General features: G+C 50.9%; 1 protein-coding gene across 1 annotated transcript; it reads right to left on the bottom strand.

The window, feature by feature from the left end:
- Nucleotides 1–761: 761 nt before the first annotated feature.
- On the bottom strand, nt 762–13,158 carry LIPG (lipase G, endothelial type). Its single transcript, XM_030467855.1, has 10 exons — nt 12,998–13,158; nt 12,675–12,877; nt 10,924–11,103; nt 9,408–9,519; nt 8,116–8,340; nt 6,615–6,857; nt 5,630–5,750; nt 4,852–5,070; nt 3,921–4,013; nt 762–2,411 (listed from the first exon to the last, which is right to left on the bottom strand). The coding sequence occupies exons 1-10, from the start codon at nt 13,077–13,079 to the stop codon at nt 2,390–2,392; spliced, it is 1,500 nt and encodes a 499-aa protein (XP_030323715.1). The 5' UTR covers nt 13,080–13,158; the 3' UTR covers nt 762–2,389.
- Between the last annotated feature and the right edge of the window lie 14,831 nt (nt 13,159–27,989).

The following is a 27,989-nucleotide window of genomic DNA, read 5'->3' on the forward strand; positions in this document are numbered from 1 at the left end:
GAAGCAGTAGTGGTAGTGCTCTGGCTGGAAGAAAACAGGATAGGAAGGAAGGTTTGGGGGCTTGGTCATCTGGTTTGGGGAGTTTTCCCTCCTTGAGAAGGTCTTGTAGCCATTAGGGTGGAAGAGGTAGAGAGCAAATCCCTTTCCTGCCCCAGGAGGGATTTTTATTTTGTAATATTCACCCTGTAAGGAAAAAAAAAAATGATCCTAATAAAATCCTGTCCTTACTACTAGGTTAAAGCTAGAAGTGAACCTGGAGTGGAGCTACACCACAGGAGGAGACAGAGTGCCAGGGAAGGTTGAGAAAATGAGGAAAACCATGAGGAAAAACATATTCCCTGAAAAGGTAATTAAACACTGGCCCAGGTGATTAAAGCCCCATCCCTGGAAGTGTTGAGGGATGCGGCTTAGCACCAGGTTAGCTTGGACTTGGTAATCTCCAAGATTTTTTCCAGGCAGAATAATTCTGTGCCTAGTTTTGCTCCATTCCTGTAGGAATTGGGGGAAGAAGGAAGAAGCTTCCTTTGGCAACACAGCCCAGAGAGAAGGTGGAAGAAGGGTGCTGGAGAAGGGCACCTTCCTGCCAGGACCTCCCTGCCTGCTGCTCTGCCTTCTTGTCCCCTTTCTGCTGCTTTGAGGGACCTGCAGGAAAGGTCCAAGCTGTCCACTGTTGTTCTGGCAAGATGTTTGAAAGGTTGGGGTAGATGAATCCCAAGACTTCAGTGATTTTTAGAAAGCCCTTTATTTATTTTTTTTCCTTTTTTTTTTGTCTCAAGGCTTATAAAAACTGTTACCCAAAACGTTTTAAAACTTTACATATGTACAATGTGAGAAATAAATTATGTTTTTAAGTCATACAAAAACCACAATATACAAACAGGGCTTTGAAAGCACTCTGTGAGTATGGCACGGTGAGAAGTCACAGAGACCAAAGGCTCTTTTTTTTTTTTTTTTTTTTTTTTTTTGCATTAAAAAAAAATAAATCTCCAACTGTGCTTGCTTTGGTTGGATTGAATCATAGAATAATTTGGGTTGGAAGGGACCTCCAAAGGCCACCCAGTCCAACCCCCTGCAGTCAGCAGGGGCACCCTCACCTAGAACAGGTTACTCAGAGCCTCCTCAAGCTTTGAATATCTCAGATATTCTCCTGAAGCTCAGCAAGAGAACTGTAGACCTCAGAAGGACTTGCTAAGTCTTCAGAACTCAGTCCACCATCTGGCAACACTGCTAATTTGAGCTTGGCTTTCTGCCTGCCAGCAGTTCCAGAGTAGTTACACCAAGTCTCCTTCCAGAAAGAAAAAAATAAAATAAAATAACATAAACCCACAATAATCTGCTTCACCCCTGACAAGGTCCACTCTGCTGCAGCAAACAAGGCAGTTGGAAAGATGTCAAACTGGGTGCAAAGCCAAGTTCATCTGGCAGCAGGGAATCCAGCCAGGCCACGGTGACAAGGAGGGCAGGATGGTGTCCAACTCAGATAAATACTTGTCACACAAATAAAAGGAAAAAAATAAGGTCTTAGTGACACATTGGCCCCACAGCAGCATCTGGACAGAGGTGAACGTGTTCTCAGTAGTTCCAAGGAGCTGGTGCAGGATGCTCCATCACCTTCCTCCTCTCCTCCAGTCAGAAGAGAAGCTTTGCTTCTTCTGAAGAGCTCAGCCCATGGCAGAGGACAGTGAGGGGGGAGTAAGGAGCAGCTGCCACCCCCCCACCTGCACCCCCTTCTGCCCCAGCTACAAGGAGGACCGAGTGCTACCTTCTGAGGTCACAGGTTTTGGTAGCAGTCAGCTACAGAACAGCTTATTTTTAAGGTAAGCAAAAGACAACTTGGAGAGAAGTGGCACTGTGCTTCTTCCCACCCCTCCCCTCAACCACCCCACACATTTTAACCTGGGATCTTCTCTTCTCCCCATAGTGCTACTGGGACCCACAGGAGCTCCTAGGCTTAAGTGCTGATGTTTATCTTGGCAGCTCTGCTCCCAACACTCTGATGGGCACTTGGGCTGCTTATCTTCTCAGCTCCACTGGCAGGCAGACCAGAAGATCATTGCTGAGGTTTAGATCCTTGAAGATCTCATCTGGAGTCCTGGTGAGGGGGAGCAGGGCAGGAAATGGCAGAGTGTAACAGGTCAAGGTAAGGTTGGATGCACCAATCAGGCTCCTTGGGGAAGGGAGAATGGAGTTTCTTAGTTATTCTAAGTCTAGGACCACAGTCCTACAAATGCTCCTCAGGGTCTTCCAGCTGATCCAAGATGGTTTGTCCTGAAGAGCTGCTTGTTTTAAGTGCTATCAAGCCAGATTTTATGCCAGAGCATCTCGCCACTTGCATTTTCAGTCTTCATGCATCTCTAGGCTGCTCAGTTGTGAGTCTTTAGAGAAGTCTTCAGAGTGAATTTGAGACAGATCTGGGAAAAAAAACCAAACCCAAACACACAAAACAAACGAAACAGGTTATATGCAGCAGTTCAGAGAAGTCACAAATAATTCCTAAGAAACTCCAGGCCACCAAGAACAGGTTTAGAGAGTACTTTTTGATAGTTTCTTCTGTCAAAGCAGCATTTTGCTCAGTAGCTACTCAGTGAGAACCTGGAGAAGGCATCATGCACACCAGCAGCCTGCAAACAGAAATCCCAGGTCTCAGCCTGCTTGGGTCTTCAGGGTGGACAGATGTCTGCAGACTCAGTCTCCAGGGAGAACTAGAACTTTCCAGGGACTTGGCAGAGCTGAGCAGCAAAAGAATTTTGTTATCTTTAGGAGGAAGCTCAGATCTCTGCTCCTCCACCTCCTGCCAAAGCCCTACTCCACGAGTAAAGCAGGAAACAGTTGTGTTTTATGGGGGTTCACAGAGCAGTGTATCCAAACAACCTTTTATTGGACCTGCAGGACCATTTACCTGATCTTGCAAGCCCAGCAGGAAGTTTTTTTGGCCCAGGGTTTTTCATTCACAGCTCCCTTGCTACTGGATTGAACCCAGCGTGCTGGTTTCTGCCAAAGCTGGAACAGTCCCAGAGCTCAGGCTCAGAAACTGGAGCTGCCACCCAAGAAGGTCACACAAAGCACAACTTCCACCTTGGCTTTGCTAGCCCTGACAAGCATTTTGTCTCTGGATTAAAAGCCACAAAGCTCTAGGTTTACAAACTGACATTTAAGAGAGGCCAAAAGGTTGGGCTTCTTCGGAAGGAGGGGATGGTTTAGTCAGCTGAGCAAAGCTTCATTCAAACATCACCAGGGGCAGTCTGAAGCAATCAGAAACTCTCATTACTGGAAGTCAGGCTCCAAGGACTGATCTGAAGTGGTTGGGAAGTTCCCCAGATGGTTAAAGAGGGCAACGTGCTGAGTCTGGACACTCTTAGACCAGAAGAGAGGAGCAGAACTGGAGATGAAGAGGGAGGAGTCAGCCCTGGGACACCCTTGGCAAGTCCTCAGCTGCAGTAACTGAGCTCAGACTTGAATCAAGAGGTTTCTTGGCAGCTCCAGACCTTTTCCCAGGCTGAAAGGATCTTTGAGGACAATCCCAGGACTCCCAGCTCCCCCTTGTTTTACAGGGTACTTAACAGATGCCTCCAACTACCTCTCCACTAGTGCACAGATTTTGGGTGTTGGTAGCACCTCATTTTTAGCAAATACCCTGATGGCAAGCAAATGGGGTCTTTAGGCTCAGGGATTGTGTTACACCAGTTTGGTGCTAAGTGTGTCAAGCTACAGGGTGACAAACAGATCAGAAGTGAGGATAATATCACCTGGTTAGTGAGAGTTAAGGCACACATGAACATTAAGTCTAGTGGCTGGAGATCTTAGGCTAGAATTTAGCCATTTTTTAAAAAAAAAAAGTTAAAGTAATTCCAGGAGTCTAAATAAAAAAAAATAAAACTGGCTCCACAACCCCAGGAATAAGACAGCTGATTTCCCCTTACCTTTTATGCCAATCCTCTGTGCACTTGACAAACCAGAGCTCTTTACCAGGAGCTATACTGGTGAGCTGGAGATCCTCCACACAGAAAGCAAACCTAGGAAAAGGAATCAGAAGTCAAGAGAAGGCATTTTTTGTCTCCAGGAGCAATAAATAGCGTGGCATACGGACTGAAATCAAGTTGGTGGGCTTAAGTCCTTCCTGTGGAGCACATTAGGCTGTTCAACAGCTGGTTTATCTCCTACTTTAATGTTTTTTGGGTGGGATCTTTGCTTCTCCTACCCCTACATTTCACAGGATGCAGAAATTAGGATGCCAAAACCTGGCAGATGGTAAGAGAAGCTTATTTAGGGCTCTGAGAAAGGTGGGAAGTTATCAGCATCTACCCCTGTGCTCCAACAGATCTGAGTTACCTTCAGAAAAACATGAACAAAAAAGATTTGGGACCCTGGGGCTCCACACTTGGCACTTTTCCAGCTCCTTGGTTGCTCAGGCAGCTTTCTTATCACCAGGACCTCAGAAGGAGTAATCTAGTGTTTAAGGAGTTGGTGTCACCGTGTCACCAGTTGTGGTTTGAGGTCGAGCTGGTTGTGCCAGATCACATAACAGCCATGCCCACTGATGTGTCATGTCACTCTTTTGGGCTCTGTCACTGCTTTAACCCTTCAGGTACCATCCAAACCATCTTGAAGTCAGCTCATTTAGCTCCCAGGGGCAGGCAGGGAAGGGCCAGAGGAGCTAAATAAAGCAAAATACTGTCCCCCCAGATGTTGTGACTGGCTTTGCTTCAAGCCCAGTAGCCCACCCCCCAAACACCACAAGGAAGCACTGAAAATGAAAAGGCAGTTCAGGCTCCTAACTAACTTCAAACCCCTCATTTTTCTGAGCATTTCTGCTTTGGGTTCAGGTCCCAAGCAGCCCAACCCAATTCCTACCTCTGCTGTGTTTCCCCAGATTTCACCCGGATGCGCCTGATGTGCAGTTCCTGGGGAGACTTCACAGGCCTGTACCAGTAGCTCTTCAACTCCTTCCATAATTCATACCATGACTGAGAGGTTCCCTCCCAGGTGAGTTTGATTTTTAAAAGTTCACCCATGTCCTCTTCTGTGTAAACCAGGAAGGTGTTAGTTGCATTTAGGCCAATTTGATCGAGCCTGAAAGACCAAAGGAGGGAGAATCAACATTTCTGCCTCGTGGAACCAGGCCAGGTGCTCCTTCATTCCATGCAAGGAGATAAACAGAACCCTTTGGAGCTTATCAAGTGCTCCGTGGTCAACTGCCACCTCTTAATTACTGATTACACTCAAGAAAGTCAGTTTGGATAGCTGGGGCCATACAGTGCATCCTGTAGCTGGCTCAGCCAGCCTTCCATAGCTCCAAGGTGAAGTTCATGCTCTGTGTTCCCTCTGGGAAGAGGGGAAAGGAGGTCAGCAATGCCTCCAGAGATAGGGGTGCTTCTAGATTTTAGCCAAATGATAGAGGGGAAAAGTAAAAATACTTCAGCAATGAGCTCTGAAGGTTAATATGGAGAGGACTGGGGACACCAAATTGTTCTCTCAGCAATAAATCATAATGAAGTTATTCAAAGGGCTGTTTTGAATGGTGATGAAGGGAGGCTGCTGAGCTCAAGTAGTGTTAGCAGAGGAAAAAAAAAAAGAGTGGTGCCACCTTGTCTGGTCCCTTAGGTGAGGTGAACACAGCACCACAACTTACATTTCTAGAGCAAGAGGTTCAGAGTCTCCATTGGTGCCATGAAGGGTGACAGAGAAAGTGGGGTCAGCCTCTCCCAAGGTCTTGTAGCTGAAGACATGCATTTTCATCTGATAATGGTAGACTGGAAAGAAGGAGAGCACAGGTGGAATCAGCTTTGCCAAGAGACAATAAAAGCTTGATCCTCAGGTACTGAGATGTCAGGGCTCCCATTTCCTGCCCTTAATTAATCAGGGAGGTGACAATTGGACAACAGCAGGGCCACACTGGGGAAGGCTCCCACACCTTACACTGCTCTAAGGTTGGGGAGGTTTGCAAGTAGGACATGTAAAAACCATACTTCCATTCAAAAGGCAGTATCCTTAGGGCCAAAATCACAGAATTCCAGACTTAAGTGACCTTAAAGCTCCTCCATTCCCACCCCCTTTCCATGGGCAGGGACACCTCCCACCAGCCCAGGTTGCTCCAAGCCCCATCCAACCTGACCTGAGACACTGCCAGGGATGGGGCAGCCACAGCTTCTCTGGGAAACCTGGCACAGGGGCTCAGCACCCTCAAATTCAAGGATTTCTTCTTAAGATCCAATACAAATCTCCCCTCTTCCAGTTTGAAACCATTCCCCCTTGTCTTCTCACTCCCTGCCCTTGTCTCAAGTCCCTCCCCAGCTTTCCTGGAGCCCCTTCAGGCACTGGAAGGTGCTCTAAGGTCTCCCTGCAGCCTTCTCTCCTCCAGGCTGAACACCCCCAACTCACCACCCACCCAGCAAAGCCTTCATTCCTAAGATCTCATCTCCATCACCTCTCTTCCATCTCCAAGCCATCCCACTGATTTTTCAGGGAGCAAGGAGCCACGGGAACCCCCAAGGACAACCCCACAGCCAGCTCCGGGCGACACACCACTGCAAGGAGGTGACACCACCTCTCCACCTTCCCCAAAAGTGAGTTGGGGAGCCTACTTTTAGAGCTCCAGCAGAGAGGGCAGAGCTTACCTTTGAAGGGCATGTCAGCTCTGGTTTTTAGGTACATTTTGCTGTTCCTTCTGCTCCGGGTCTTGCGGGCGTTGTAGCCGATGCCATTGCAGCGGTTCTTGCGGCAGCTCAGACAGATCCCCTTCTTGAAGCGACTGGAATCAGTGCACTGGAAGGCAAAGCTCTGCTTGTCCTGGTTCACCAAGGAGTCCACAAAAAGGTGCACGGATCTCTCGTGTTCACATTTCACAACTTCCCCAATGGCTAAAGAAGCAGAGGTGGAAAGGGGAGAGGGGTTTTTTAGCACGCCGGCAGCTGGGAGCGAACCGCAGGTTTTTAGAGCCCCAAGTGATCTGAGGGTGGCCCAGCTGGAATGGTTTTCAGACAGCAGCAATGCAAGAAGATGCTTCAAGACTTCTCATTTGCCCTGATGAGACCCCACCTGCAGTACTGGGTCCAGCTCTGGAGCCCCCAACTCAAAAAGGACAATGCTGCTCTTGGAACATGTCCAGAAGAGGCCAGAAAAATGCTGAGAGCTGCAGCACCTCTCAAGTCTTAAAGGTGAGATTATTTCTTATATTTGTGCTGTGTAATTGGAGACTTTGGGCTGTGAAATGAATACTATAGTGAGATGCTCAGTCGTTGCCATCAAATTTCAAGGTGATTGCAAAATTTCACTTTAACAGGATAAGGGAGTTGGGGTTGTTCAGCCTGGAGAGGCAAAGGCTGCAGTGAGACCTTAGAGCACCTTCCAGTGCCTGAAGGGGCTCCAGGAAAGCTGGGGAGGGACTTGGGACAAGGGCAGGGAGGGATGGGATGAGGGGGGAGGGTTTTAAACTGGAAGAGGGGAGACTGAGGTTGGAGATGAGGAGGAAATTGTTGAATGTGAGGGTGCTGAGCCCCTGTGCCAGGTTTCCCAGAGAAGCTGTGGCTGCCCCATCCCTGGCAGTGTCTCAGGTCAGGTTGGATGGGGCTTGGAGCAACCTGGGCTGGTGGGAGGTGTCCCTGCCCATGGAAAGGGGGTGGGAATGGATGATCTTGAAGCTCCCTTCCAACCCAAACCAGTCTGGGATTCTGTGATCTGTAGAGCACTCAAGCTCTAGACCCAACCTTTCCAGCACAGTCACTCTGGGGTGTGTTCAGGCAACATTTTTTCAGATGCTGAGGGAACACAGTGGGTTTGGAAAGTGGATGAGCTTTAAGGTCCCTTCCAACCCAAACCTTTCTATGACTCTATGATTCATTTAGTGTCTACTACAAAAAAAAATAAAAGATGTAAAGAGGATTCTAGAGCCAGCAGAATAATGACCACTGTTTACAATCAGTTGTTAAGGAGCAAGAACATTCTACTTCAGGTCTAGTTTCTAGCAACCAACAGTTGCAGTTTCAAGGAAAGGCAGTTTCAAAGGAAAAAAAAAATAGTTTCTTCTGCTCTTGTAAATCAGACCAACACCCAGCTTTAGCCCAAGTCTCTGTGTGGGGTCTGCCCTGAGCAGAGGCAAGGCAAGGGGTGAGAACTTACTCCCATAAGCAATTGCTCCCAGGACATCACTTAATCCACAGCCAGGCTGGAAGTCTCCCCCGTTGGGGTAGATGTCAATGTGTCCCACAGGCATCTGGATCCCAATGCTAACACCCAGTGTTTCCCTGGTGTAGGTGTGCAGGACATCCACAAAGTTGGCATCATCAGGGGACAGGCGCCTGCTGGGCTCCACTCCTTCAAACATGGGGCCAGCTGGATCCAAGCCTGGTGGTAGAGACAGATTCCAGGTAAGAAACTGGATTATTCCATGCAGAACATAGCCAAGAACTGCCAGCCCTCCCAACCCAGCCAGTCCCTGCTTCATTGCAGATGCTGTCCTCTAAGATGTATCCCACTGAGAGACCAAAAAAAGATGTCCCACACCCCTTTTGGTGCAAAACAACCCAGTGGGAACACCAGTTTGCTCCACAGGGATGGTCTCAGCTTGCCTGTTGGAAGCAGTGGGTCTGTGCAGATGTTCTAAGACCAGCAGAGGTCAAGCATCCCTCAGAGACTGTCAGAAATGCTGTCCTGGCAACATTTCTCCTATTTTCAGGCTGGACATATGGAGGGATTAATCCAAGTTGAAGCAGCAGCCAGGTCATCCCTGCATCTGAGATCCCATGGTGGGTTTGGGATGTTCTGTTCAACCTCTGAACCTCCTCCCCAAGCTGAAGCTCTGCTCCTGAGGCATCCCCAATTTGCTTTTTTTCCTTGCTTCACCAAATACAAACTTTAACTACTAAAATTCTGAGGAATTCTCCCCGCCAGTGTCATCTGAACACTTAATGCAACCCCTTGTACCATGCCCTAAGTTCTCATGTGTTGAATCCAGCTTTCCTCTGGAGTCAGAGCTTTCTTTTCAAGATGTTTTCAGGATGAGGGGGGTGTGGAATTGTTGGCCTTCTGTTGACCAAGCATCCCCCATAGGACAGACTGCACCCAAGAGCTCTCACTTCCATTAATTTATGAGCTCTAATGACCAAACCAGTATCACTCAGAGTGATTTGCCTAGGAAGGGCTTGACCTGGACATTATTTTAAATTAAATCTGGGTTCAAAACTACTCCAGGACAGGTTCTCCTCTTAAAGGTTTTTCACTGAATCCCCTGCAAAATTTGAGCTTCAAAATTAAAATACTTTCTCATTTGAAGAGACCCACGTTTCCCACAGGTAGGAAACATCATTTCTGACTGAGAAAACCCAAACCAGCACCAGAGGAAGTGGAGCCTCTTTGGGGAAACTCTCTGCTGCCAAGGAAAGGTAAGAGAGATGGCTTCAAAAGCCACTTGCCTGTAATTCTGCCAATTGTCCCATGGACATGGTTACCAGCAAAGCCAGCAACGTGGGCACCCAGGCTGTACCCAATCAGGTGGACATTCTCCAGCTGGAAGTGTGGGTTCTCCTGCAAGGAGGAAAAAAAAATAATATAGGATTATCTCCCTCCTGTCTTTGAGGGCATTTGCTTTTATCCAGGACTGTAAGGTATCCAATTCTAAGAAGAGATTTGAGGGAGGGGGGCAGGCAGGCAAGTTTTGTTCTTTATCCCATCCAGAAAAGTCCAAATTAAATGGTTTGGATGGCACTTGTGGCTTTTCCCCAGCCACACTACTCAGCTCCCAAGCTCAATTACAATATTCTTTATTTAAACACCATCTGGAGCAGCCTTTCCCCAGGGAGCTGCCAACAGAGCTCTGCCTGTGGCCTCAAGTGCCAAGTGGAGCACCATGGGCTTTTCTTTTCCCTTCTCTTGCCAAACTTGCTATGAATGCCCAAGTTGTGAGTTCAGGCTGCTCAGACAGGGGGAAGGGCTCCAAATTTGAAAGTCCACTTCAACATCACACTGAGGAGACACATCTCCAGGGAAAACTTGGATTGTATATCAAGAAAAATTTCTTTACTGAAAGAGTGGGGAAGCACTGACCCAGGCTGCCCAGGGCAGGGCTGGAGTCCCCATCATTCCTGGAGGGATTTCCAAGGCCTGGAGATGTGGTGCTGAGGGCGATGGGGCAGTGGTGGCCTTGGCAGTGCTGGGTTAAGGGTTGGAGTTGATGCTCTCCAAGGTTTTTTTCCAAGCCCAAGGATTGTGTGACTCTCTGCAGAGCCTGATGAGATCCCTCCAAGTGGAACTGTGCTCAGAGCCACTCCAGAGCCAAGTGCAGAGGCTGCAGAGCTCAGGGTGGCCCAGCAAGCTCAGGACCCCCATGGGGACAGGTGGCATCTCCTAACCCTCCACTGAGCCTTTAGGGGAGGTTTAGGTTGGAGCTGGGGAACAATTTCTCCCTGGCAAGGGTTGGCAGGGCCTGGAGTCCCCATCATTCCTGGAGGGGACACAAATCCATGGAAAGCCCCATGTGCTGAGGGACATGGGGCAGTGCTGGGTTAGAGGTGGATTTGATGACCTTCAAAGACTTCTCCAACCAAAAATAAAATTAAAATCTTTAAATGGGCCACATAGCACCTGCTCATGCTGGGTTTGAGTTCCCACCATGGTTTAGTTGACACGGTGCTGTTGGGTTGATGATCTTGGAGATGTTAATGATTCCTGATTCTATGAAAGAGCCTCAGCACCTGCTCATGCTGGGTTTGTGTTCCCACCTTGGTGGTGTTGGGTTGATCTTGGAGATGTTAATCATTTTTTATTCTATGAAAGAGCCTCAGCACTTGCTCAGTGGAGGCCCAAGAGCTCCACCTTCCCCAGCAAGCCTGGGGGGTTGGATTACAGCAGGGCTTCAGTGCTGGCGTGGCCTCCCTCCCCTTGTGCAACAACCCCTGGTGGAGAATGACATCCACCTGGAAGCCAGGTTACCTGCAACCAGTCCAGCAGCCTGGCAATGCTCCTTCCCACCACCCGGGTGTTGTTGACAGCATCAGTGTAGAGCTGGTGGGCAAGAGGCAGCCAGTCCACCACCACCACATTGGCATCCTTCTCCCTCTCCTGAAGAGCAGACACCAAGCTGCCCAGCCAGGTTTCAAACATGCCACTCATCTAAAAAAGAGGTTCAGGTGTTGAGTTCCCAAATCACACATTCCCCCCCCCTTCCCACCTCACCCCATTTCAGCTATTTGCATCCCATTTACATATTCTGCCCCAGCTGGATGCTGCTCCTCTGAGAGCCCCACTTAATTCTCAGCCCTGCTCTGCTGGAGTAAGAAAAACAGGTTTGGGGGTGTTCTGGGTGTCATTAACTGCTTCACCTTTCAAAGCAGGAGGGAGAGGCATTTATCCCCTGCCACCTTATCCCTCTCTTTCTTCAGGGGTTCAGGAATTCTGATGGATTGCAGAATTATTTCCCTGGGCCTGGCACTGCCCTTTACATTAGCCCTGGGAGGGTTGATAAATCCCCTCCTGTGCCACTCTGTCAGCCCTCATCACATGCAGAAGAAGAAAAGTTTGATAAAAGTCTCTCTCTGCCCTCAGTTTCTTTATCAAGGAGAGCAAGCAGCAGGAAAAAGGCTGTGGGCACCCACCTAAAGTGACAAACTCTGCGTGGGTGTCTCAGACCCAGTGCCACCTGCAGTTAGAGGATCATGGAATAGGTTGGAAGACACCTTCAAGATCATCCATTGGGATCTTAAAGGTCATTTTGTTCCAACCCCTTTCCATGGGCAGGGACATCTCCCACCAGCCCAGGGTGCTCCAAGCCCACATCCCAAGTGCCCTTCTTCAGGGTCCTGTGTGACAGCTCTGAAGTGACCTTGAGCAGTTGGGAAGGAGCTGGGAGATTTCACCAAGTCCTTTAAGTAGGACCTTCTCTGCCCCTGGGACACCAGGAAACCCCCCCTAAAAAGCCACAGTGCTCCAAATATGTCCCCATTCCCACATATTCCATGTGGGATGCTGGGAGGGCTGGAGCAGCTCTGGAGCCAGGCTGAGAGCCAGGGGTTGTTGAGGCTGGAGAAGAGAAGGCTGCAGGGAGAGCTTAGAGCACCTTCCAGTGCCTGAAGGGGCTCCAGGAAAGCTGGGGAGGGACTTGGGACAAGGGCAGGGAGGGATGGGATGGGGGGGAATGGCTTTAAATTTAAAAGAGGGGGGATTGAGGTGAGATATTAGGAGGAAATTCTTTGGTGTGAGGCTCAAAAGGATTCATAAATCCACCTTTACCCAAGGGTTCAAATCAAGCTCATATCCCAGCCTGGAGAAGAGGAGGCTCCCAGGGGAGCTCAGAGCAGCCTTCCAATATCTGAAGGGGCTCCAAGAAAGCTGGAGGAGGGCTTTGGACACGGGGGGGTAGGGAGAGGAGAAGGGAAATGGGTTAAAACTTGGAGAGAAAGGGGAGATTGAGGTTGGAGATGGGGAAGAAATTGTTGAATGTGAGGGTGCTGAGCCCCTGTGCCAGGTTTCCCAGAGAAGCTGTGGCTGCCCCATCCCTGGCAGTGTCTCAGGTCAGGTTGGATGGGGCTTGGGGCAACCTGGGCTGGAGGGAGGTGTCCCTGCCAATGGAAAGGGGGTGGGAATGGATGAGTTTAGGGTCCCTTTTAGGACAGTTCGCTCTCTCCAAGCATCCCCTGGATTTTCCAAGCATCCCCTGGATCCTCTCCTGACTTCCCCGTACTCACAGTCCAGCCGTGGATGATGAAGAAGGTCTTGGCAGTCAGGTTGAACTTGCAATCCTCCAGCCCTTCCCGGTGCCCGATGGTGAGCGGACACCCATCCTCCTCGGCGTGCGGCGAGGAGCGGAGGCTGAACCTCACCTGGGGTTTGGGTGCCGGCGGCACAGGCTCCTCCCGCCCCTCCGCCACGGGAGGGGTAGGGGCGGCATCTGCAAAACCCAAGGGAGGAGAAGAAGGAAGGGTGAGCTGAGCCTGGGGAGAACCTCCTGGACCAACCACCGGCACCGGTACCGGCACCGGCACCACCCTTCCCCTCAGCCCATGCCCACCTCCTGCCGGCAACGCGGCCACCACCGCCGCCAGGCAGCAGCAGCTCACACCGGTGTAGAGCAGGAGGATGAACCTCCTCATGGCGCGGAGGGACAGGAGCGGGGACAGGACTGGGGACAGCGGGACAGGAGCAGGGACAGGAGCGCTCAGGGACAGCGGGACGGGGACCGCTCAGCGCGGCGGGGAGGGCGCGGGGCCCCTTTAAGGAGCGGCGAGGGGGCGTGGCCAGTGGCCCGATGGGGCGTGGTCTGGCGGGAGCGCGGCCGCCATTGGTCACACCCTCCGCTGACGTCACGGGAGAGCTTTGAATGGAAGGGAGGGCGGGAGGGCGGGGCGGGGCGCGCGTGGTCACGCGGGGGGGCGGGGGCGCCGCGCGAGAGACCCCGCAGGGGAGGGGGGGAGGAAGGGGGGGGGCAGCCGGGGGGGTCCCCATGGATCTGTCACACTGGGGGGGACACACACAGGGGGGGCTGAGCCTTGGGGGCTCCCTAGGGATGGGGGGGAACACGTGGAGGGGGAGGGAGTTTAGGGGGTCCCCAGATCTGTCACCTTGGGGGGACATAGAGGGTTTTGAGCCCCGGGAGGGGAGGGATAAGTTGGGAGAGGGGGGGTTGAGTTTAGGGGGTCCCCAGATCTGTCACCTGGGGGGACATGGGGGAGGCTAAGTCCTGGGGTGGGGGAGAGATATGTGGGGGGTCTGAGCCTTGGGGGGTCCCTGGGGATGGGGGGGAACACGTGGAGGGGGAGGGAGTTTAGGGGGTCCCCAGATTTGTCACCTGGGGGGACAATAAGGGGGGTGGGGTCTGAGCCCCGAAAGGGGAGGGATAAATCGGGAGGGGGGGGTTTAGTTTAGGGGGTCCCCAGATCTGTTACCCTAGGGGGACATGAGGGGGGGGGTGTCTGAGCCCCGGGAGGGGAGAGATAAATCGGGAGGGGGGGGTTTAGTTTAGGGGGTCCCCATACTTGTCACTAAGGGGGGTTCAGTTTACGGGGTCCCCAGATCTGTCACCCTGGGGGGACGTAGGGGGTTCTGAGCGCCGGGGGGAGAGGGATAAATTGGGAGGGGGGGGTGAGTTTAGGGGGTCCCCAGATCTGTCACCTGGGGGGACATGGGGGAGGCTAAGTCCATGGGGGGGAGAGATATGTGGGGGGTCTGAGCCTTGGGGGGTCCCTGGGGATGGGAGGGGACACGTGGAGAGGGAGGGAGTTTAGGGGGTCCCCAGATCTGTCACCCTAGAGGGACATGGGGGGGTGTGTGTCTGAGCCCCGAGAGGGGAGGGATAAATTGGGAGGGGGGGGTTGAGTTTAGGGGGTCCCCAGATCTGTCACCTGGGGGGACATGGGGGTGTCTGAGCCCTAGGGGGGGATTATGGGGGGAGTGTCTGAGCCTTGAGGGTCCCTATGGCTTGGGGGGACACGTGGAGGAGGAGGGAGTTTAGGGGGTCCCCAGATCTGTACCTGGGGGATATAGGGGGGGTCTGAGCCCCGGGGGTCCCCAGGGTGACAGCCCTTGGGGTGGGGAGGGAGAAGATGGAACGGGGGAGTTGAGTTTAGGGGATGCCCAGATCTGTCACTCTGAGGGGGGACCAAGGAGGGGTCTGAGCCCTCGGGGTCCCTAGGGCTGGGGGGGGGGACACATGGAGAAGGAGTGAGCTTAGGGGGTCCCCAGATCTGTCACCTGGGGGGACGTGGGGGGCGCTGAGCCTTGGGAGGTCCCCAGGGCTGGGGGGGGACAAGTGGAGGGGGAGAGAGTATAGGGGGGTCCCAGATCTGTCACCTGGGGGAGCATGGGGGGGATGTCTGAGCCCCGGGGGGTCCCCAGGGTGACAGCCCCTGGGGTGGGGAGGAAGTGAATTTAGGGGGTCCCCAGATCTGTCACCCTGGGGGGCTCCCAGTGCTGTCACCCCAGGGGTGACACGGAGGGGGGAGGGCAGCTTAAGGGGTCCTCAAACCTGTCACCCCTGGGGGGGCATGGGGAGATCTGAGCTCCGGGGCAGTCCCAGGGCTGTCACCCCTGGGGGGAGGGATAAACTGGGAAGGGGGTTGGGTTCAGGGGGTCCCCAGCCTTGTGACTAAAGGGAGTGAGTTTTGGGGGGTCTCTAGATCTGTCACCCTCAGGGGACATGGGGGGGGGAGTTCTGAGGCCCGGGGGTCCTCAGCATTGTCACCCTTTGGGGGGGGATAAATTGTGAGGGGGGGTTGAGTTCAGGGGGTCCCCAGCCTTGTCACTAAGGGGGGGGTGAGTTTAGGGGGTCCTCAGCACTGTCACCCCAAGGGCAGGGGGGGGATTGAGGGGGGTGGATGAGCCCTGAGGGTCCCCAGTGCTTTCACCCTGGAGGTTGTGGGGGGGTGAACCCCAGGGGTCCCCAATGATGTGACCCTGGGGGGGCCACTGGAGGGTGGGTGAGCCCCAGGCTGCCACCCCAAGGAGTCAGGGTGGGGTGGGTGAGCCCCAGGGGTCCCCAGTGGTGTTACCATGGGAGGAGACATTGGGGAGGGGGGGGTCCCCAGTGCTGTCCCCAAAATTCCCATGCCCACCAGGCTGGGGGGGAGGCTGTTGGTCCCACTGCCCCCCTGGGGACCCTCGTTCTGTGCTGGTTGGGGTGCTCCTGGTCCATTGGTGCCTCCTGAAGCTTTGCAAAGAGTTTTGAACCCCCTGATGTAAAATACTGACCTTTTATTCCTCTTTTTTTTCTTGCTTGTGGTTTTATCACTTGCTGATTGCTAAGAACATGTTTTATTTTGTTGCTGTCACCTCAAACAGTTTGGGTGGGAAGGGACCTTTCAAGGCCATCCAGACCAACCCCAGCGACATCTCCAACTGGATCAGGTTGCTCAGAGTCCTGGAATGACCTGGAATGGTTCCAGGGATGGGGCACGTGGTGTAAGGAGAAGAGGTGATGCTTCAGGATGTGGGGCTTTCCTGATCTCTTTTTTTTTCCTTGTTTATTCTTGCAGAATCAAAAAAGGTGGAGGTAGATGATGGGCAGAGCTGAGGAGAAGAGCAAAGCCCCAAACCAGTCAGCAGCAAGGAGAATGATGGGAGGATGAATCTGACTTCCCAGCAGCACCTTCCCAGAACTCTGAGGTGGTTCCCTATGAGCCTTGATCAACCCCACTGCCTCCTGACTCCACGTGGGTTGGGGTTGGATGAGAGCCTTGGCTGGGAGCTGGGTGCTGCCTTCCAGTGCCTGAAGGGGCTCCAGGAAAGCTGGGGAGGGACTTGGGACAAGGGCAGGGAGGGATGGGATGAGGGGGAATGGCTTTAAAATGAAAGAAGAGAGATTGAGGTGAGATGTTGGGAAGAAATTCTTTAATTTGAGGGTGGTGAGCTCCTGGTCCAGGAGCCAGGGAGGGGATTGTCCCCCACTGCTCCACTCTGGGGAGACCCCCCTGGGGTGCTGGGTCCACTTCTGGGGTCCCCAAGCCCAGAAGGAGATGGAGCTGTTGGAGTGAGTCCAGAGGAGGCCCTGGAGATGCTGGGAGGGCTGGAGCAGCTCTGGAGCCAGGCTGAGAGAGTTGGGGTTGTTGAGGCTGGAGAAGAGAAGGCTGCAGGGAGACCTTAGAGCACCTTCCAGTGCCTGAAGGGGCTCCAGGAAAGCTGGGGAGGGACTTGGGACAAGGGCAGGGAGGGATGGGATGAGGGGAAAAGGTTGCAAGAGGAAGGATTGAGATGAGATTTTAGGAAGAAATTGTTGAATGTGAGGGTGCTGAGCCCCTGTGCCAGGTTTCCCAGAGAAGCTGTGGCTGCCCCATCCCTGGCAGTGTCTCAGGTCAGGTTGGATGGGGCTTGGAGCAACCTGGGCTGCTGGGAGGTGTCCCTGCCCATGGAAAGGGGATGGGAATGGAGGAGCTTTGAGGTCCCTTCCAACCCAAACTAGTCTGGGATTCTAGTATTCAATGCCACCTCTGCTCCTGCAGCATCCCAACAGCAATGACCTAAAAAAAAAAAAAAAAAAAAAAAGTAAAAAAAAAAAAAAGATAAGGTTGGAGGTTTCTCACCAGGAGCAGTGGGAAGAGCTTAGCAACAGCCATGGTGAAGTTCATCCAAATAATTCCAGGCTGCTTTGGCCAAAAAGGTGATGATCATCCAGGGAGATGCTCAGGAGCTGTTGAGATGGGCATTGTGTCAAGGCAAGGGGAGCAGCTCTGCACTGACCTCTCTGTAACCTGGTGGAAAAGAAGATTCCCACCCAGAGCTGCTTGGAAAATCACACTTCATTAAGCCTGATCTTTTGAAGGAGAAATTCCTGAGTTTTGCTTAGGTTTTTTTGGTTTTTTGGTTTTTTTTTTTTCCCTGGGGAAGATTTCGTGGCTCCCTGATGGCATTTCTGGATATTGTAATAAGTAATAAATAATCAAGCAGGGTAAAAGGGATGATATTGGAACACAGTGATATTTGAACATAAAATAGATGATTTTTTGCTATTTACAGCACATGGAGGGATGGATGCTGGGGAGGCTTCATCCCAGCTGCTGGTGTGATCAGGACAGTGCCCAGGGAGACAGGAGCTGTTCTTGGACACCTCTTTCTGGCTCTCTCCTTCTCTCCAGCCCCACTGTGATGTCCAGAAGAACTCAGGTCAGCCCCAAAGCAGAAGAGGAATGTTTCTGAAATTGTATTTTCATAGGAAACAGAAAATCCTGGGATCAGATGTCCCCCTCAGCTGCAGTCCCAAGCTCTTTGCAGCTGGGTGGCTTAGGCCAAGGCTGTGTCCAAACCTGGGGAGTCAGAGCAGAGCTGGGGAGGCAGAAAGGATGTGGAAGGAGCTCAGCTTTTTTCTCAGTAGCCAAAAAGAGAAGTCAGGATGATGTGTAAATGTATACACCAGAAATATTTCAAGGTCTGGAATTCTGCTGGCCATCCTGGGAAGGATTAACCAGGTTTTGCAGGAGGTTTCCATGTCCCTGCATCCAGCAGCAAGGCTTTGAGTGCCTTTCCCAACATCTCAGACCTGGGTTATGGGCAGGGTCTTCTTCTGCAGGAGCTCAGCAGCTCTGACACCAGGAGCCTTCTGTAAAACTTTTCATGCTTCTATTTCCCTGCCTTGAAAATGAGCATCCTGACACCTCCTCTCCTTGCAGAAAAGGAGGAGTGTCCCAGCCCACTGAAGAGCTGAGCATCAAGGCAAAACCCTTTGGCAAAACCTCTTCCAAGACCTGCAGAGGTAGAATCATTCTTGTGGGAGCAGCTCTGGAGATCACCAGGAAAAGAAAAACCCAACCCCACACTGCTTTGGGGTTTGTGGGATCCTTGTTAAGCAAGGGCACAAGAAGGGGCCAAGGATGCTCCCTTGCAGGAGCCACAGGTGGATTTCATTGCTTTGGGTCAGGTGTTTGGTGCCAGGGAGCTTTTATCACTCCTCTGCAAATTTTAAATCCCACGTTTAGAAGCCTGAGAGTGTTTTACACAGCCTCTGTTCTTCCTGCCTGGTTTTTCTCTTATTTCCATTCTTACGAAAGAAGGAAGAGGATTTGCAGGATAGGAGGAGGAGTGGAGAGAGAGGAAATGTTCTGGGGGTTTGTTGGCTTTTTTTTTTTTTTAAGTTATAAAACAGTTTTTCTTTTCAATTATAAAACACAGCCCAGGCTGTAGAATTTAATGGGATTTGTCTTCATTTCCCTCTTGGCTCCTTCTGCCTAATTTGCTTCTGAGATGATGGGGGAGCAGGAATAGAGAACAAACCAGGAGAGGGAAGGGCTGCTTGGACATCAGCACCCTTGGGGTGCACCCAGCTGGAACAAAAGCTCTGGGAGAACCCCCCAGCATGGGATGGGGGTATGGATGTCTGCATCCCAAGGCTCTGCTGTCCCGGAGAGGCAGGACATCCCTTTCCTTACATCACCCCATGCCTGCTAAGCCCAGGACCTCCTGGTTTGTCACAGGTCCCATCACACCAGTGATTATTTTATTACTTTCTGCTTGCCAAGCATCTCTGGATGGGTTTTGCTCTGTGAGAATCAAAATGAAAGGGGGAAAAAAAAGAAAGAAAAAACCCAAACCGTTTCTGTTTGCCAGCCACATGGAGTCTCTCCTCCCTTCCTCAGCTTTCCAAACCCAGCTTTTCAGGGCAGCCTCTCTACCAACAGGCTGCAGAGGACCAAAAGATGATTTGGTGAGGGTGAGGCTGCTCAGCACCAGGTTACAAAATCAGCTCCCATGCCTGGGTGGCACTACCCACTCCTGAGAGCCCCCTCCCCTTTGGTGGCTGTAACCCCCTCTCCTGCCTCTAAGCTGATTTCTTAGGCTGCCACGTTCAAGCCCCACATCCCCATGGGATTTAGATGTAGTAAAAATGATTCTGGGTGGGTGGGTGAGGTGGGGGGGGAAGAGAAATAAATGGCAGCCAGGGAGCCAACTAAACTGTCTGCCTATTAATGGTCCTGTTAGTTGCAAATTTACTTTACCACAAAGCCCCCAGCATGTAATCCTTCAATGAATGCCTTTGATTGTGAGAGAATATTTACAGCTGACCCTGCCAGCAGCCTGCAAACCTGCCCTGGGCCTCCTGTCCCACATTAAATCCCCTGGCATCTGTTCCCTGGGTTCTTATCAAGCACATGCTCTGCTCCGGGCAGTGTTTGGGCTGCAGCACCGGGGCCTTGAGGAATAAATCCTCACATTCCTGGGGAAATGTTAATTCTCCTGAATGCTGTCACCCAGGAAGGAACAGTTACACTTTGTACCTGCCTCTGGCATCACCATTCCCCCCCCTCCCAGGGAGCTTTCCAGAAGGCTTTGATCCCCTTTCCCCAGAGCAGCTCCCTGCACCAAACTCTTCCCCGGCCACACTTTCTTGTGCCATTTTCCCAAACCTGCCTGAGCATCACCAAATGATTTTTAGGATGCTTTGTATCTAATCCCCATCCTGTGCCTGCCCTTAGTTCCCTAGGTTGCTCCAGACTGAATAATTTTCCTTGCAGGGACCTTCAGGTGCTCTGCCCCCACCTCCAGCCCCCAGCAGAGCTGCACCCTCAGCGCGTCCCCACGCTGCTTCCCTGCCTCCCAGCAGCCAAGTGGAATTTCTTTGTCATTCCCAGCACGTCCCACGGGACGTGAGATGGATCCAGGCTGCTCAGCTGCTTTGTGTTGGACAGAAGACCCAGTGATGGGTGGTGGGCCTGCTCCATCCTCTCTGCAGACAAGGGTGGCTTTAGGTCTGTGCCGAGGGCTGACGCCTCTTTTCTCCCTTCTCAACGTTTTTACCCAAAAGTTCAGGCTTTGCCATCCAGGCTGTCTGAATTCTGGGCATGTTTGGGCTTGAACATGGATTTGGAGCCAAGCCCACTGGCACTGCAGAGGTGAGGTGGGTGGTCAGGGTTTTCTTTTGGGGGGGAATGTTTGCTTCTGCTGCTTCCTATGGTCCTGGTTTGGTGGGGGGATCAGGGAAGCATCTCTGAAGTTTGTGAGACACAAGTTTGTCACTTGACCTTTCAGATGGTGGAGGATGAGCCTCCAGCAGCTCTCCTGCAGCCAACAAAAGGAAAAGATTAAAAAAAAACCAACCATAAATTCCTCACACCCCTTCCCTGCCTCTTTTGGAAGCAGAGTCTGGAGCTGCTGGAGAGTCCAGAGAGGAGCTTGGGGGGGGGGGGGGGGTGGTGTCTGTGTGATTGTTTGATTTAGGGATTTCTTAAAGTGCTTATTCTTCACATGCCCTTTTTTCAGGTCTGCAGGAATGCTTGGGCCAGGTCTGGATGTGGTAGCACCACCAGTGAGATGTACTCAAGACCCCATGGGTTACAAGAGGAAACAGTAAGAACAGGCAGAGCAGGCAGCAGCTCTGTCTTTGGGCTCCTTCCCACTAATTAGCAGCTCAAAGATCTTGCAAGTTGGCATTTTGGTGGAATAATTAGTAAGCTGACATCTCTTCTTTCTCTGAAAGCTAAACCCCAACTAAACCCCAAGCCACCCACCTCCAGCTTGATTCTCAACACTCCTCAATCCACTTGAAATTTCATCTCAGTGGCATTCAGGTTTTTTCGCAAACCTGGAAATCTGGATGGATCCTGAAATGAGGAAACTCTGAGCACATCACTCAGCTCCCCAGGGATGACAGGAAAGAAATGGAGTTATTTTTAAAGACTGATTAATTAATTACTTAGGAATTATTGCTGCTTTGCACACAAGCTTTACAGCTCCAAATCCCAGATAATTCTTTCTTGCTGGGCAGTGTCAGGGCAGACAGCTCGTGCACATTCTTCCCCTTGTCACTGATGGATTTTTTAATTTATTTTTGGGTTTTTTTAATAGCTTTTTTGGCTTTTTTTTTTTTTTTTTTTTCATTTTACATTGTTTGATGTGGTGGGAGATCCTCTGGCAGTGTTTGACCAGGAGTCACATTAAAAGGGGAAATCCACCTTTCAAATTTCAACTACAAAACAGAGACTTGTGGGGGTTTGGTCAGGAAAAGTGGGACAAACAGTTTGGGGAAGGGAGATAAAAAGCAGGAGCTGGTGGTGGGTAACATCAGGGTTGGAATCATTGGTTCTCCCAGGGGGATCCCCCAGCTCTGCAAAGGCTGCAGTCTCAGCTCAATGGGGTGCTGAGATGTCTCATATTAAAGAAAAAATAATTAAAAGAGTTGGACCAGAGGACCATGAGGTCCCTTCCAACCTGACATGCTCTGATTCTGAGATTCTCTGATCCTCCTGCACCCTGCTTTTCATTCACCCTCTCCTTGCACCCTTCACTTTCTCAAATCTGAGCAGGGTGTAGCACTGAGATCTGCCTGAGACAAGGGGAAGCCTCAAACCATCCCTGGGGATCTCCACAGCCTCCTCAGGTGTTGCTTTTACCTCTAGTGGCAATATTGCTGATTTCCTTTGTCCCTAACTGAATCTGAGAAGCCACCAGTCCTCCCATTCCCTGAAACCACTCTCATTCCTTGATGTCTCAAAGGAAAGGGCATCTCTCCCATCCCTTTGCAGCATGTGCAGTGTGAAGATGGGAAGGATTGAGACCCCCCCTGAGGATGCTGGTCCCCCTCTGAGCTCTGCATCACCCTCTGGCCATTTATTCCTGAGTGCTAAAATTCTCTTTCTGGAGTATTTTGGATTTCCTTAGGAAGACTCAGCAGCTCTGTAATTCATGAAGAAAATCTCAGGGCATTTCTTGGTGCTTTGTGCTCGTGCTTTCCTGCCTGAGATGTGCAGACAGTGCTGATATTCATCTTGGGAACTCCCAGTGCAAGGACAGCCAGGCACACAGACTGAGGTCAGGGCAGAGGGAAAACAAGAGGGTTTTTCTGAGCAGGTTGTGCTTGGGATTTTTTAAGCAGGGTGTGAGGCATCCCCACATGCTGCAGGTCCAGGTCCTGACTGTGTGACAGGGTGGCTGATGGCCATGGGAGCTGGAGGTGTGAAATAAAGAGAGGGAAAGAGAGCTGGGGAAGGGTCTGGAGCAGAAGTCTGTCCAGGAGCAGCTGAGGGAGCTGGGGGTGATGATCCTGGAGCAAAGGAGGCTGAGGGGAGACCTCTGCAAGCCCCTGAGAGGAGGTTGGAGCCAGGGGGGATTTCCAAGGCCTGGAGATGTGGTGCTGAGGGCCATGGGGCAGTGGTGGCCTTGGCAGTGCTGGGTTAAGGGTTGGAGTTGATGATTTTCAAACCTTTCCACCCAAAATAATTCTATAAAATCACCTGGGGAGACAACTCAGCCTTTCTCCACACCATCACCCTCTCCATCTCTCACCTAATCGTGGTTCCACCCCAGCAGAAGCTGAGCTGGTGTTTGTTCATCTCCCCCTCCTCTTTGCATTTTCCTCCAGGCTTTTGGAGAACAAAATCTCATCTGAGGTTAAATAGGGAGATGTGGTGCTGAGGGCCATGGGGCAGTGCTGGGTTCAGGGTTGGATTTGATGATCTCCAAGGTCTTTTCCAAACAAAATGATTCTGGGATTCCCAGGCAGCAGCATTTGGACACAGGGTAGGTGAGCTCTAAGCCACTCTCCACAACCATGTCCTAAAATCTGCCAGCCCAGGCAGTGAATCCCAGAAACAAGATCTGTGTGCTTGGAAAAGGAGGGGAAAGATCTCCAGAACATGGATTGATCATTGCCACCATGAGATGACACTACAGGAGTTTTGCTTTGCATCAGTAATTCTGTCTTGGTCACTTTGAGTTGTCCTGGTTGGAAAAGTCCTTTAAGATCATTCCTGCAAGGACCATTCCCACCTTAGGTCCTTCTGTGTGGTGCCTGGCAGCAGGGAGGTGCAGAAGTTTCTGGAAGAGAAGAACAGGTTTGGTTTAGGGATTTTTTAAAGTGCTGATTCTGAGGAAATCTGAGGATATTCTGAGGAGAATCTGAGGCCAGATTCTGAGGAATCTGAGGAAAAATCTGAGAATCTGAGGAAAAAACAGGTTTGGTTGTGGCTTCTCAGCTCTTGAAGGAGACAGAAAGAGCAGTTAAGAACCAAGCAGAGGAAACCTCTTGGATCCATTTTGGGTCAGAGATGCAGTGCCACAAATGGATGGAATCTGAGGCTGGGTTTACAGCCCAGAGCACACTCAGTTTATGAAATGCTGACAAGATGCACAGCCCAAGAAAAGGGGAGGTTGGAAAAGGCTCATGGAGAGCAGCTTTAGCAACCCCTCTGCAGCTCAACCATCCTTACAGAAAAAAAAAACAAACCCCAACACCCAAACACCAAAGGTTTTATTTTCTGCTTCTACAGAACTGCCCAGATTTTCATCCATGTCTAAGCTGTGGGTGCAAATTATCCCTGATTCCAGGGGATATTTTTGGCTTCCTCAACCAAAAGCACAGAGAATCCCAAGAGCCCAGAGCAAACAGAAGCCCAGGGTTTCATTTATCCCCAGCAATGTCCAGGATAAGGCCACTGACCCAATGGCTTTCCTCACACAGGTGATTGCTGAGTTCCATTTCTGGCAATCAAAGCCATGACCCAGCAGTCAGGGACCTCCAGAACCTACGCAAAGGGTTTGCTGGCCAAGAAAAAACCCCAAGGTGAATAAACACAAACTCAAGCTGCAAGGTTTTCCCACCTCATTGGAATTATTCTGCTGGTGGCTCCCTCCAGGGGGTGCAGGGGGTGGATGAACCCATTGCTCTAGGACATGATGCCAACAAAACGTTGAAAATGAAGACATTTCATTTCACATGAAGTGCTGTGGGTTGTTTTTTTTTTTCTTTGCTTGTTTGTTTTGAGCTGGCTGGCTGGTCCCCAAGAAGCTGGGGACGGGACAGGGGCTGTGCCTGCTGCGTCACCCCAAACCCTTCTATGATGCTAGGACAAAAAAAACCCAAAACTTTTCATATTACAGTCATATAATAAAGCTCATTATGATCATAACCAGCCTCCCATTTTCCTTTTACCAGCCCATCAGAATGTTGGTATGAATCAAGTTTCATCTCAGTCACATGAATATCATCAGTAGTAACAACAGGAAACAATAAATCATTCTGGAAATGGTCACATCTAGAAAAAAATATGGCTTTTCAGTCTACTTTGTCCACAGAATAGGTTCTTTTAAAATTTTACAATGATATAACAGTGTTTGGAGCAGTGCTGCTTCCCTTGGAAGGTCCCTTCCCACCCAAACCATCCTGTGATTCCATCTGCTCAGAGCCTGGGAAGCCAGGGTGGGTGATGCCCACTAACACAGCCTGGGCAAAGCCTGCAGCCAGCAGACACACTCTGGCAAATTTGGCAAGAAGCAGGAGCCCTGAACACCTCTTTTCCAGACTTTCTATCTGTAACAACCCTTCCAGCATCCTCGTTTGTCAGCCCAGGGCATGGTTTCTCTCTTCATTCCTTCCCACTCTTGCTGGCAGAGCCTTCCCCCAAGTTTCTGCTTAACAGGCACAGCATCCTCCTGTGCAAACATCACAAAAGATGCAAACTTCAACTCTGATCCCAAATGTTACCTCCCAGGTCATCCCATGCTTCCTAATCCTCTCCAGCTGAGCTGCCCTCCCCCTCTCCAGCCTCTCCTCTCCACCCCACATGCTCTTTTCCAGCAGGAATCACATGCTGCTGCTTGGGAAGGTCATATGATGGGTAGGGACCCCTGGGCGAGGCTGTGGCAGGCACCTGCCCACCACAGGGCCCCCTTAGGTAGAATCACAGAATCCTTAAGGTTGGAAAAGACCTCTAAGATCATCAGGTCCAACCATCAACCCAACCCCAGCAGCTAACTAAACCACATCCTGAAGTGCCATGTCCACATGGATTTGAGATCCCTCCAGGAATGATGGAGACTCCAGGCCCTGCCAACCCTTTCCAGGGAGAAATGGTTCCCCAGCTCCAACCTAAACCTCCCCTAAAGGCTCAGTGTAGGGTTAGGAGATGCCACCTGTCCCCATGGGGGTCCTGAGCTTGCTGTGCCACCCTGAGCTCTGCAGCCTCTGCACTTGGCTCTGGAGTGGCTCTGAGCACAGTTCCACTTGGAGGGATCTCATCAGGCTCTGCAGAGAGTCACACAATCCTTGGGCTTGGAAAAAAACCTTGGAGAGCATCAACTCCAACCCTTAACCCAGCACTGCCAAGGCCACCACTGCCCCATGGCCCTCAGCACCACCAAGACAAGAAATCAGCTCTGGGGTTGCTGAGCAAGGACCTACAAAACCTGTTTGGGTTCTCAGCCACTCATTCTCTCTCTCTCTCTTTTTCCATCAGAAGGGTCAGAAAACCTGAGAGCAGGACAACCACCAACCCCTGTCCCCAGGAGACACACACTGCAACCAGCAACCACTGCTGGATCAACCCTGCCTTAGGCAGTTACAGACCCAGAGAATCATTTGGGATGGAAAAAACCCTGAAAATCATCAACTCCAACCCTTAACCCAGCACTGCCAAGGCCACCACTGCCCCATGGCCCTCAGCACCACAGGTGCTTACTGCAGGTTTCTCTTTCAGGAGATGGAGGAAATGACCCTTGGGATCAGTGAAGAAACCATTGCTGTCCTTGTGATGAGCCCTTCCCAGGAGGATGACGCCAACAGGAGCATGGAAATAGAAGAATGGTTGAGGTTTGAAGATTGCTGGAGCTTTGTAGGGGGGGAAACAGCTTTGCCCTGGAGTAGCCTCTGCTTTGGCTGGATCTTCAAAACCTCTGAAGGGTTGTGGATCTCCCATGTGGATATTATCACTTACTGCAGGTTTCTCTTTCAGGAGATGGAGGAAATGACCCTTGGGATCAGTGAAATTATTGCTGTCCTTGTGATGAACCCTTCCCAGGAGAATGATCCCAAGAGGAGCTTCTGAAGCACAGAAATAGAGGAATGGTTGAGGTTTGAAGATTGCTGGAGCTTTGGAGGGGGGGAAACAGGAGTAGCCTCTGGCCTCCTGCTTTGGCTGGATCTTCAAAACCTGTAAAGGGTTTTGAGTCTCCCACGTGGATATTATCACTTACTGCAGGTTTCTCTTTCAGGAGATGGATGAGGTGACCCTTGGGATCAGTGAAGAAACCATTGCTTGTGATGAGCCCTTCCCAGGAGGATGATCCCAAGAGGAGCATGGAAATAGAGGAATGGTTGAGGTTTGAAGGTTGCTGGAGCTTTGCTTCCAGTGCCTGCTGGGACTGAGTGGTTTCCCTGGGCACACACAGAACCAGAACCAGGGCTGGGGGGGCTGGAGAGGAGAATTAAGGACAGGGTGAAGTCCTACAGAGCTGAGATTCCAGTAGGATCAGGAGGCAGCTGCCTAGTCCTGGGCAGGACTTTTCAGGAACATGGTTTTGGACTCTGGTTCTCAACTTTTCTGCTGAAGCTGCCGAAGTTCTTTTAGCTCATGGGGCAGCAACCTGGTTAAATCCCAACAAAGCTCAGCTCTGAGAGCTCTTGTTAACCTCCCAAGAAGGATAAAAACCTGCACCCCATTTCCTGACACCCTCTGCAGAACCTCCTGCTCTTCCACCACTGCAAGCCCCCACCAGTTCCACATCTCAGGGCAACAAAAAACCATCTCCTGTTTGCTTTGGGTTTGATTGATGAGCAAAATAACCATGGGATAATTGTCCCTACTTCGGTTTCACATCTCCAGATCTCCAATTTCTCTCCAGCTCTTGTTGCTTCTGTGTTTTCCTGCTAAGCAGCAGCTGCCTGAAAGGTGCTGGGTTCTTCCACCAGCACCTGAATCCCTCCGTGGAGGTGGGTGCAGAAAGGATGAAGGAATAAAGTTGGGTTCAGGTGGTGCTGTGAGAGGAGATTCCCACAGTGTGGTGGGGAAGTGCTCGAGGACCTCAGCTTGAATCCCACATTTTAATTCCCAGCAGCTGGAAACTTGGCACTCCTGGGAACAGGACTGGTTTTGTTCCTGAGGAAGAAGTGAAACACTGAGAAGGTGTTGGAAAGCTGAGCTATTGGTTTGCAGATTTATCATTTCCTCAAAGTCAGGAGACCCCAGAGGGGGAAACTTTTCCCTTCTCTTTATTTTTCTTTTTATTTTTATTTTATTTTTCTCTTTATTTTTTTTCCTTCTTCTTTATTTTTCTCCAGGAACACTTCCCTCAGGAAGGCCATGGGGTGTCTCCTCTGATCCTCCTTCACATCACCATCGTTTGGATTGGGTTGGGTGTCCTTGGATGATGATCCAGGTGGTAATTGATGAACCCAAATCTCAAGCATCTCAAAATAATCATCAGTGACTGAAAGCTGGAGTCTGTTCTTATGAGCTCCTAAACTTTTTTCTTTTTATTATTTTTTCCACAGGAATTTCATATATAAACCCAAGCAGCAATATTTGCCCACATCCCAGCAGCTTTCCCTGTTTGCTTAAAAGTTCCTTGGAGGCTTCTCAGAAATTTTCTCCTTGAAAGCAAAGCAAAAGGCACCTTTTTAAAGGCAGGGATCTGGAGAGCTGCAGGCAGAATGAGAGTGCCACGCTTTCCAGCCACGTAAATATTTGGGAGCATTCATCAAATTTTCCTCTTCCCCTCTGGGTAAAATCCTGGCTTCAAATCTTTGGGGTTTTTTGTGCTAAACAAGAGATCCAAAAATAGTTTTGTGGTCAGAGCAGTTACACCCCAGC

The sequence above is a fragment of the Calypte anna genome, chromosome Z (assembly GCF_003957555.1).
Source record: "Calypte anna isolate BGI_N300 chromosome Z, bCalAnn1_v1.p, whole genome shotgun sequence".
Lineage (NCBI taxonomy): Eukaryota > Metazoa > Chordata > Aves > Apodiformes > Trochilidae > Calypte > Calypte anna.